At 45.5% G+C, this 12,378-nt stretch overlaps 1 protein-coding gene across 10 annotated transcripts in view; it reads right to left on the bottom strand.

The window, feature by feature from the left end:
- The window catches only part of tjp1b (tight junction protein 1b), a 204,857-nt gene that overhangs the window by 29,105 nt on the left and 163,374 nt on the right, over window positions 1–12,378 (bottom strand). For all 10 annotated transcript variants that reach the window (XM_029757380.1, XM_029757383.1, XM_029757384.1 and 7 more), the window contains 3 exons: window positions 9,950–10,080; window positions 5,188–5,293; window positions 4,575–4,725 (listed from right to left, as the gene is read on the bottom strand). In XM_029757380.1, the coding sequence (XP_029613240.1) occupies window positions 4,575–4,725; window positions 5,188–5,293; window positions 9,950–10,080 (388 nt within the window). The remainder of the gene's footprint in view (window positions 1–4,574; window positions 4,726–5,187; window positions 5,294–9,949; window positions 10,081–12,378) is intronic.

The following is a 12,378-nucleotide window of genomic DNA, read 5'->3' as shown; positions in this document are numbered from 1 at the left end:
TATTCAGCATTTCACTGTGAGGTCTACCTACACCTGTTGTATTCAGCATTTCACTGTAAGGTCTACTACACCTGTTGTATTCAGCGTTTCACTGTGAGGTCTACTACACCTGTTGTATTCAGCATTTCACTGTAAGGTCTACTACACCTGTTGTATTCAGCATTTCACTGTAAGGTCCACTACACCTGTTGTATTCAGCATTTCACTGTAAGGTCTACTACACCTGTTGTATTCAGCATTTCACTGTAGGTCTACTACACCTGTTGTATTCAGCATTTCACTGTAAGGTCTACCTACACCTGTTGTATTCAGCATTTCACTGTAAGGTCTACTACACCTGTTGTATTCAGCATTTCACTGTAAGGTCTACTACACCTGTTGATTCAGCATTTCACTGAGGTCTACTACACCTGTTGTATTCAGCATTTCACTGTGAGGTCTACTACACCTGTTGTATTCAGCATTTCACTGTGAGGTCTACTACACCTGTTGTATTCAGCATTTCACTGTGAGGTCTACTACACCTGTTGTATTCAGCATTTCACTGTGAGGTCTACTACACCTGTTGTATTCAGCATTTCACTGTGAGGTCTACTACACCTGTTGTAATTCAGCATTTCACTGTGAGGTCTACTACCACCTGTTGTATTCAGCATTTCACTGTGAGGTCTACTACACCTGTTGTATTCAGCATTTCACTGTGAGGTCTACTACACCTGTTGTATTCAGCATTTCACTGTAAGGTCTACTACACCTGTTGTATTCAGCATTTCACTGTAAGGTCTACTACACCTGTTGTATTCAGCATTTCACTGTGAGGTCTACTACACCTGTTGTATTCAGCATTTCACTGTAAGGTCTACCTACACCTGTTGTATTCAGCATTTCACTGTAAGGTCTACTACACCTGTTGTATTCAGCATTTCACTGTGAGGTCTACTACACCTGTTGTATTCAGCATTTCACTGTGAGGTCTACTACACCTGTTGTATTCAGCATTTCACTGTAAGGTCTACTACACCTGTTGTATTCAGCATTTCACTGTAAGGTCTACTACACCTGTTGTATTCAGCATTTCACTGTGAGGTCTACTACACCTGTTGTATTCAGCATTTCACTGTAAGGTCTACTACACCTGTTGTATTCAGCATTTCACTGTAAGGTCTACTACACCTGTTGTATTCAGCATTTCACTGTGAGGTCTACTACACCTGTTGTATTCAGCATTTCACTGTAAGGTCTACTACACCTGTTGTATTCAGCATTTCACTGTGAGGTCTACTACACCTGTTGTATTCAGCATTTCACTGTAAGGTCTACTACACCTGTTGTATTCAGCATTTCACTGTAAGGTCTACTACACCTGTTGTATCAGCATTTCACTGTGAGGTCTACTACACCTGTTGTATTCAGCATTTCACTGTGAGGTCTACTACACCTGTTGTATTCAGCATTTCACTGTGAGGTCTACTACACCTGTTGTATTCAGCATTTCACTGTAAGGTCTACCTACACCTGTTGTATTCAGCATTTCACTGTAAGGTCTACCTACACCTGTTGTATTCAGCATTTCACTGTAAGGTCTACTACACCTGTTGTATTCAGCATTTCACTGTAAGGTCTACTACACCTGTTGTATTCAGCATTCACTGTAAGGTCTACTACACCTGTTGTATTCAGCATTTCACTGTGAGGTCTACTACACCTGTTGTATTCAGCATTTCACTGTGAGGTCTACACCTGTTGTATTCAGCATTTCACTGTGAGGTCTACTACACCTGTTGTATTCAGCATTTCACTGTGAGGTCTACTACACCTGTTGTATTCAGCATTTCACTGTAGGTCTACTACACCTGTTGTATTCAGCATTTCACTGTAAGGTCTACTACACCTGTTGTATTCAGCATTTCACTGTAAGGTCTACTACACCTGTTGTATTCAGCATTTCACTGTAAGGTCTACTACACCTGTTGTATTCAGCATTTCACTGTAAGGTCTACTACACCTGTTGTATTCAGCATTTCACTGTGAGGTCTACTACACCTGTTGTATTCAGCATTTCACTGTGAGGTCTACTACACCTGTTGTATTCAGCATTCACTGTGAGGTCTACTACACCTGTTGTATTCAGCATTTCACTGTAAGGTCTACTACACCTGTTGTATTCAGCATTTCACTGTAAGGTCTACCTACACCTGTTGTATTCAGCATTTCACTGTAAGGTCTACTACACCTGTTGTATTCAGCATTTCACTGTAAGGTCTACTACACCTGTTGTATTCAGCATTTCACTGTAAGGTCTACTACACCTGTTGTATTCAGCATTTCACTGTGAGGTCTACTACACCTGTTGTATTCAGCATTTCACTGTGAGGTCTACTACACCTGTTGTATTCAGCATTTCACTGTGAGGTCTACACCTGTTGTATTCATCATTTCACTGTGAGGTCTACACCTGTTGTATTCAGCATTTCACTGTAAGGTCTACTACACCTGTTGTATTCAGCATTTCACTGTAAGGTCTACTACACCTGTTGTATTCAGCATTTCACTGTAAGGTCTACTACACCTGTTGTATTCAGCATTTCACTGTGAGGTCTACTACACCTGTTGTATTCAGCATTTCACTGTGAGGTCTACCTACACCTGTTGTATTCAGCATTTCACTGTAAGGTCTACTACACCTGTTGTATTCAGCATTTCACTGTGAGGTCTACCTACACCTGTTGTATTCAGCATTTCACTTCTAAGGTCTACTACACCTGTTGTATTCAGCGTTTCACTGTGAGGTCTACTACACCTGTTGTATTCAGCATTTCACTGTGAGGTCTACCTACACCTGTTGTATTCAGCATTTCACTGTAAGGTCTACCTACACCTGTTGTATTCAGCATTTCACTGTAAGGTCCACTACACCTGTTGTATTCAGCATTTCACTGTAAGGTCTACTACACCTGTTGTATTCAGCATTTCACTGTGAGGTCTACCTACACCTGTTGTATTCAGCATGTCACTGTAAGGTCTACCTACACCTGTTGTATTCAGCATTTCACTGTAAGGTCTACCTACACCTGTTGTATTCAGCATTTCACTGTAAGGTCCACTACACCTGTTGTATTCAGCATTTCACTGTAAGGTCTACTACACCTGTTGTATTCAGCATTTCACTGTAAGGTCTACTACACCTGTTGTATTCAGCATTTCACTGTAAGGTCTACTACACCTGTTGTATTCAGCATTTTACTGTAAGGTCTACTACACCTGTTGTATTCAGCATTTCACTGTAAGGTCTACCTACACCTGTTGTATTCAGCATTTCACTGTAAGGTCTACTACACCTGTTGTATTCAGCATTTCACTGTGAGGTCTACCTACATCTGTTGTATTCAACATTTCACTGTAAGGTCTACCTACACCTGTTGTATTCGGCGCACGTGACACATAACATTTGATTTGATGATGTGGGCCTTGGAAAGCATTGAGGACACATAAAGGGTTGTGTGGATAAGTGTCAATTCGTGGCCTGAGAAAAGATTGAGGAATCAATTCCCCCCAGGGATCACATACAGTTAACAGGCCTGTCATATGTTACAGCATCTTTAACAGGCTGGGAGTTAATAGTGCTGTTAGGTCTACATGTCTCCACAACATCCTTCAGCATTAGCCCTGGTGACTATAACCCTGACCTTCTACTATAAACTAAGATCCACGCCATTATGCTCGGAGGGAGGAGCGGAGGAGTAGAAACAGGAAAAGATATTCGGCTCTGAGGCAAGAAGAGAAATGGGGCAGAGAGAGAGAGAGACAGAGGGAAGAGGGGGTGGAGGAGAGAGGAGAGATGAGGGGGGAGAAGAGAGGAGGGGGTGGAGGGAGGGGGAAGGGGGTGGAGGAGAGAGGAGGGGAGGGAGGAGGGAGGAGAGGGGGTGGAGGAGGTAGAGAGAGAGAGAGGGAGGAGGGGGTGGAGGAGGGAGGAGAGGGGGTGGAGGAGGCGGTGGAGGAGGGAGGAGAGGGTGGAGGAGAGAGGAGGCGGTGGAGGAGGGAGGAGAGGGTGGAGGAGGGAGGAGAGGGTGGAGGAGGGAGGAGAGGGGGTGGGGGAGGGAGGAGGTGGTGGAGGAGGGAGGAGGGGGTGGAGGAGGGAGGAGAGAGAGATCTAGAGAGACACTGTTTTTGTGTGAGCACATTGCTAGGAGACCGACTCTGAAAGAGCAGGAATCTTGGAGCAGCTGGTTGTTTCAAACCATTAAATCAACCAGTGAAGGAAAAGCTTTGGACTTGTCCCACATGGCACCCTTTTCCCTTTAGAGTGCACTACTTTAGACCAGAGCCCCATAGGCCCTAGACAAAAGTAGTGCACTATTTAGGGAATAGGCTTCCATTTGGGATGCACTTTACAGCATTATCCCCTGTAACATCTTTATTCTGTTTTAGAATTCTGTTTTAGTGACTGTGTCGTTGCCGTAGTGACTGTGCCGTTGCCGTAGTGAGTGTGTCGTTGCCGTAGTGACTGTGTCGTTGCCGTAGTGACTGTGTCGTTGCCGTAGTGAGTGTGTCGTTGCTGGTGTATCGTGTCTCACCCTGAGAATTTGGTCCCCCTCCTCCAGACCCTCCTTAGCTGCTGGGCTGTCCTCCAGGACTCCTGCTACAAAGATGCCCACGTCGTTCCCCCCGGCCAGCCTCAGACCCACACTCTCCCCCTTCTTAAACTTCACCAGCTTCATACTTGGCCTGAGGAATGAGGACACAGGGTGGGATGGGGACAGAGAAAAGACCGTTATAGCCAGTTAACGACCCACTCTGTGATATTTACGTTGTGTCACCCATAGAAATAGTCTTTCTAGAATGGCTATTCCCATTCAAGTCAATGGTCGAAGGGGGCTTTGTCCCTTCTAGGAATTATATTTCTATGAAGTCCCCTGCCAAAGATCATTGAAGTTAAAACATTATTTAGTCGTAATATTGAGCCGGACGAGAGGTTGGCGATACCGTAGCATACTGTTAGAGACAGGTGAACAGATACTTCTATATACCGTAGCATACTGTTAGAGACAGGTCCTTCTACATACCGTAGCATACTGTTAGAGACAGGTCCTTCTACATACCGTAGCATACTGTTAGAGACAGGTGAACAGGTCCTTCTACATACCGTAGCATACTGTTAGAGACAGGTGAACAGGTCCTTCTACATACCGTAGGATGCTGTCATCATGGGCAGCGCTGGGCACAGGGGCATCAGCGGGGCTGACTGGCAGGTCCACATCAGGCTGGCCTGGCTGGGCATATACTGGCTTGGGTTCTGATAAAACACACACACACACACACACACACACACACACACACACGAGAGTGAATGGAGGTTCAGATGTAGGTTAGAGAGACCACAATACATCTGGTCTTCACACTAACCTAATCAATACCCACAATACATCTGGTCTTCACACTAACCTAATCTCAATACCCACAATACATCTGGTCTTCACACTAACCTAATCTCAATACCCACAATACATCTGGTCTTCACACTAACCTAATCTCAATACCCACAATACATCTGGTCTTCACACTAACCTAATCTCAATACCCACAATACATCTGGTCTTCACACTAACCTAATCTCAATACCCACAATACATCTGGTCTTCACACTAACCTAATCTCAATACCCACAATACATCTGGTTTTCACACTAATGTAATCTCAATACCCACAATACATCTGGTCTTCACACTAACCTAATCTCAATACCCACAATACATCTGGTCTTCACACTAACCTAATCTCAATACCCACAATACATCTGGTCTTCACACTAACCTAATCTCAATACCCACAATACATCTGGTCTTCACACTAACCTAATCTCAATACCCACAATACATCTGGTCTTCACACTAACCTAATATCAATACCCACAACACACCAACACAGTACATGTGTTGGTGTGATCTGGGAGGTTATAGACACCACACCAGTACATGGTGTCCTGATCTGGGAGGAGACACCAGACCAACACAGTACATGGTGTCCTGATCTGGAGGGAGACACCACACCAACACAGTACATGGTGTCCTGATCTGGGAGGAGACACCACACCAACACAGTACATGGTGTCCTGATCTGGGGGGAGACACCAGACCAACACAGTACATGGTGTCCTGATCTGGGAGGAGACACCAGACCAGTACATGGTGTCCTGATCTGGGGGGAGACACCACACCAGTACATGGTGTCCTGATCTGGGAGGTTATAGACACCACACCAGTACATGGTGTCCTGATCTGGGAGGAGACACCAGACCAACACAGTACATGGTGTCCTGATCTGGGAGGTTATAGACACCAGACCAACACAGTACATGGTGTCCTGATCTGGGAGGAGACACCACACCAACACAGTACATGGTGTCCTGATCTGGGAGGAGACACCACACCAACACAGTACATGGTATCCTGATCTGGGAGGTTATAGACACCACACCAGTACATGGTGTCCTGATCTGGGGGGAGACACCACACCAACACAGTACATGGTGTCCTGATCTGGGGGGAGGCACTAGACCAACACAGTACATGGTGTCCTGATCTGGGAGGAGACACCACACCAACACAGTACATGGTATCCTGATCTGGGAGGTTATAGACACCACACCAGTACATGGTGTCCTGATCTGGGAGGAGACACCAGACCAACACAGTACATGGTGTCCTGATCTGGGAGGTTATAGACACCAGACCAACACAGTACATGGTGTCCTGATCTGGGAGGAGACACCACACCAACACAGTACATGGTGTCCTGATCTGGGAGGAGACACCACACCAACACAGTACATGGTATCCTGATCTGGGAGGTTATAGACACCACACCAGTACATGGTGTCCTGATCTGGGGGGAGACACCACACCAACACAGTACATGGTGTCCTGATCTGGGGGGAGGCACTAGACCAACACAGTACATGGTGTCCTGATCTGGGAGGAGACACCACACCAACACAGTACATGGTATCCTGATCTGGGAGGTTATAGACACCACACCAGTACATGGTGTCCTGATCTGGAGGGGAGACACAGCAGGCTGCTGGCTGCAGGGCAGGAGGAGAAACGTCAGAGTCCATCAAGTCACACTGTTTATAACCAACTAACTGTAGGCTGCAGCCTCAGCCACGCTCAGCCAAGCTCAGCCAAGCTCAGCCAAGCACACAGCAGTGTCAGCACAGCAAGCTTTTAGATGTAACCTTGGTAGCTGGACTGAAACAGTTTTATTGGTTAAAGGGGCAATCTACAGATCAGACAATAACACAGTGACACCCTGCCACTGTTTCGGTAACAAAGCTGAGGGAAGGGGATGGAGAAATTAATACAGCGCTATGGATGTAAGGAATGACCATGCATGATATCAATATAATATAAATATATATATATATTTTTTAAAGCTATACAGTTTGTGTTTACAAACAATGGAGTAAAACAAGCATCACGTTGGGTACAACAGTTGAACTAAGTTCATGAGTAAAGTTGCAAAGATACCGGGAATTTACAAAGTTTACCGGGAATCTTCTGTAATTCTGGTAACCTGGGTAATTTAAACTTGAATAACTTAAAAAATAATACTTTTTTAAATGTATTGATATATGTAGTATTCATTTATTATCTCTGTGTCCAGATGGTTCATGAGTTTCTAGTAGACAGACCAGATGGTTCATGAGTTTCTAGTAGACAGACCAGATGGTTCATGAGTTTCTAGTAGATAGACCAGATGGTTCATGAGTTTCTAGTAGACAGACAAGATGGTTCATGAGTTTCTAGTAGACAGACCAGATGGTTCATGAGTTTCTAGTAGACAGACCAGATGGTTCATGAGTTTCTAGTAGATAGACCAGATGGTTCATGAGTTTCTAGTAGATAGACCAGATGGTCCATGAGTTTCTAGTAGACAGACCAGATGGTTCATGAGTTTCTAGTAGACAGACCAGATGGTTCATGAGTTTCTAGTAGACAGACCAGATGGTTCATGAGTTTCTAGTAGACAGACCAGATGGTTCATGAGTTTCTAGTAGACAGACCAGATGGTTCATGAGTTTCTAGTAGATAGACCAGATGGTTCATGAGGGAAAAAAAGCGATTTAAAATCAACAGTGGCATTATTTTTAATTACCTCTTCCAACTATTGACCAGTTTGGTGACAAAACAACAAAGACATATTGTCATAGTAAAATAAATAACAGTGTGTAAAAATATACATAAATATTTCATGCTGAAAGCCTCATATTAAAAGACCAATGTTATTCACTAAGTTGATGGTTTATATTTAGACATGTTTTTGTCATCATTTTGTACATTTTAAATCATTTTATTATATTATTATTTGGCTGGAGATTAGACACCAGTGATAATCTGCAGTACCCAAAAAGGCCACGAGATGTAATAAGCAAAACCTCCTTCTGGTAATTTACCGATAAACACTGAACGTTTTCAGTAATACATATTCCATTTGCAAACCTACTCATACAGTATTTATAAGTTATATTCTTTAAGAATCAATGGGTATATATCATTCATTTAAAAGTAAAAAAAAAAAGCAATCACAGATTTCCCCTTTAAGTGTCTTCTTCAAGGGCACAAAGGCAGGCATCATCCAGGATACTAATCCCAACAGATTGCTTCATGATGGACTTGGGATTTGAACCGGCAGTTTTCCAGTTACAAGCTTGCCTCCCCTAAAAGATTACTGGCAGTGGTTAGGCCTACCAGTTACTGGCAGTGGTTAGGTCTACTAGTTACTGGCAGTGGTTAGGCCTACTAGTTACTGGCAGTGGTTAGGCCTACTAGTTACTGGCAGTGGTTAGGCCTACTAGTTACTGGCAGTGGTTAGGCCTACCAGTTACTGGCAGTGGTTAGGCCTACCAGTTACTGGCAGTGGTTAGGCCTACCAGTTACTGGCAGTGGTTAGGCCTACCAGTTACTGGCAGTGTTTAGGTCTACCAGTTACTGGCAGTGGTTAGGCCTACTAGTTACTGGCAGTGGTTAGGCCTACTAGTTACTGGCAGTGTTTAGGCCTACCAGTTACTGGCAGTGGTTAGGCCTACCAGTTACTGGCAGTGTTTAGGCCTACCAGTTACTGGCAGTGGTTAGGTCCTACTAGTTACTGGCAGTGGTTAGGCCCTACTAGTTACTGGCAGTGTTTAGGCCTACCAGTTACTGGCAGTGTTTAGGGCTACCAGTTACTGGCAGTGGTTAGGTCCTACTAGTTACTGGCAGTGGTTAGGCCTACTAGTTACTGGCAGTGGTTAGGCCTACCAGTTACTGGCAGTGGTTAGGCCTACTAGTTACTGGCAGTGGTTAGGCCTACCAGTTACTGGCAGTGGTTAGGCCTACTAGTTACTGGCAGTGGTTAGGCCTACTAGTTACTGGCAGTGGTTAGGTCCTACTAGTTACTGGCAGTGGTTAGGCCTACTAGTTACTGGCAGTGGTTAGGTCCTACTAGTTACTGGCAGTGGTTAGGCCCACTAGTTACTGGCAGTGGTTAGGTCTACCAGTTACTGGCAGTGGTTAGGCCTACTAGTTACTAGCAGTGGTTAGGCCTACCAGTTACTGGTAGTGGTTAGGCCTACTAGTTACTGGCAGTGGTTAGGTCCTACTAGTTACTGGCAGTGGTTAGGCCTACCAGTTACTGGCAGTGGTTAGGCCTACTAGTTACTGGCAGTGGTTAGGTCCTACTAGTTACTGGCAGTGGTTAGGCCTACTAGTTACTGGCAGTGGTTAGGCCTACTAGTTACTGGCAGTGGTTAGGGCCTACTAGTTACTAGCAGTGGTTAGGCCTACTAGTTACTAGCAGTGGTTAGGCCTACTAGTTACTGGCAGGGGTTAGGCCTACTAGTTACTGGCAGTGGTTAGGCCTACCAGTTACTGGCAGTGGTTAGGTCCTACTAGTTACTGGCAGTGGTTCTGACCTGGTAGAGGTGGTAACTGTTTCTCCTCCCTGGTGACCGGCTGCTCCAGGGGTTTTGGCAGGGCAGGAACCTCCTCCGCTAACTTGGCTGGTACCGCCGTCGGCTTCAAGATCCTCTCCTCCTCACGACTTCTGTGATTGGAGACAAAAAAAAAGAGCTTTTTGTTGTTGTTTTTTTGTTGAATATATCTGATGTATGTGCATGTGATCCCTGTGGGAATTAAACCCAGGAACTGGTATGCCATTGTTAGTGCCAAACTCTTAGCAACTGAGCCAACACAGGACCAGGGATGTGGCTTCACCTATATATGCATCTCAACGTTTTAACTGCAGTGGACAACATGTAAAATCCGTAGAGATTAGAAGGAAATAAATAGCAATGAGGATGTGTTAAATGCTTTTTATCTGTCCTATTTCAGTGTTTTTTTTTTTTTTTTTGCATATCACAACTTTTCATGAGACCCCCTCAGAGAAGAGGCGCTCTCGAGTGCTGCAGCGGTCTCAGGCTCTGCATCTCAGTGCTAGAGGCGTCACTACAGACCCTGGTTCGATTCCAGGCTGTATCACAACCGGATGTGATTGGGAGTCCCATAGGGCGGCGCACAATTGGCCCAGCGTCGTCCGGGTTTGGGTTTGGTCGGGGTAGAATTTGTTCTTAATTTCCTAGTTAAATAAATACATCTTCAGAGAGAGGGGTCACGGCCAAGGCGCAGGGGTCACGGCCTGCCATTATAAATGACAACCCTAGAGCAATTAGGGTTAAGTGCCTTGCTCAAGGGCACCGACAGATTTTTCACCTTGTCAGCTCGGGGATTCGTACTAGCAACTTTTCGGTTACTAGCTCAATGCTCTAATCGCTAGGCTACGCTGCCACCTTGTGTGTGTGATTGTGTGTAGCTGCACTGTGGCCTTGAAGGTCACCGTTTGTTTTTTTCTTCTCCTTTGTACTCTATTTTTAGAGAGGCATATCTGAGGTGATGGAGGTGAGGAGAGAGGGAGAGAAAGAGGGAGGGCGCGCGAGAGAGAGAGAGATGGAGAGAGAGAGGGAGGGAGGGCGAGAGAGAGGGGGAGGGCAGGAGAAAGAGGGAGGGTGGGAGAGAGGGCGGGAGAGCGAGAGAGAGAGAGATGGAGAGAGAGAGGGAGGGAGGGCGAGAGAGAGGGGGAGGGCAGGAGAAAGAGGGAGGGTGGGAGAGAGGGCGGGAGAGCGAGAGAGAGCGAGAGCGAGAGAGGATTATGTGTACTCCAGGTGCACTTCACTGTGCCTCTGGCTGAGAACCAGTAAAGGTTGGGCAAACAGATTATTAACCCGGAGGTCAGAATGATTTATCCCAAACTGAAACAAACATACAGCCTGGTCCAAGAGCTGCTTCTGATGTCTTGCCAATTCCTATTGTCATTTGGCGTGATAATGACCATCGGGCTTGGCTGTAGAGCACAAACTAATCTGGGACAAGGTCAACAAACAGTATTCTTCAGATGATCACTCACAAACATACATTCTGTTTTAAGTTTGAAGCGGTGAAATCTGTTTAGAAAATCTGTTAAATCAGTGAAATCAGCAAAGAAATCAGTAAGCCTAGGTTCTGTTGGTGGGTAGGGAAACAGTCGATCAGTAAGGCTTGGTTCTGTTGGTGGGTAGGGAAACAGTAGATCAGTAAGGCTTGGTTCTGTTGGTGGGTAGGGAAACAGAGAATCAGTAAGGCTTGGTTCTGTTGGTGGGAGGGGAAACAGTGAATCAGTAAGGCTTGGTTCTGTTGGTGGGTAGGGAACAAGTGGATCAGTAAGGTTTGGTTCTGTTGTTGGGAGGGAAACAGAGGGAATCAGTAAGGCTTGGTTCTGTTGGTGGGTAGGGAAACAGAGAGAATCAGTAAGGCTTGGTTCTGTTGGTGGGTAGGGAAACAGAGAGAATCAGTAAGGCTTGGTTCTGTTGGTGGGTAGGGAAACAGAGAATCAGTAAGGCTTGGTTCTGTTGGTGGGAGGGGAAACAGAGAGAATCAGTAAGGCTTGGTTCTGTTGGTGGGTAGGGAAACAGAGAGAATCAGTAAGGCTTGGTTCTGTTGGTGGGAGGGGAAACAGAGCATCAGTAAGGCTTGGTTCTGTTGGTGGGTAGGGAAACAGAGAATCAGTAAGGCTTGGTTCTGTTGTTGGGAGGGGAAACAGAGAATCAGTAAGGCTTGGTTCTGTTGTTGGGAGGGGAAACAGAGGGAATCAGTAAGGCTTGGTTCTGTTGGTGGGTAGGGAAACAGAGAATCAGTAAGGCTTGGTTCTGTTGGTGGGAGGGGAAACAGAGAGAATCAGTAAGGCTTGGTTCTGTTGTTGGGAGGGGAAACAGAGAATCAGTAAGGCTTGGTTCTGTTGGTGTGTAGGGAAACAGAGAATCAGTAAGGCTTGGTTCTGTTGGTGGGTAGGGAAACAGAGAATCAGTAAGGC

Source organism: Salmo trutta, chromosome 7, assembly GCF_901001165.1.
Source record: "Salmo trutta chromosome 7, fSalTru1.1, whole genome shotgun sequence".
NCBI classification, from domain to species: domain Eukaryota; kingdom Metazoa; phylum Chordata; class Actinopteri; order Salmoniformes; family Salmonidae; genus Salmo; species Salmo trutta.
This window is presented reverse-complemented; position numbering and strand designations above follow the sequence as displayed.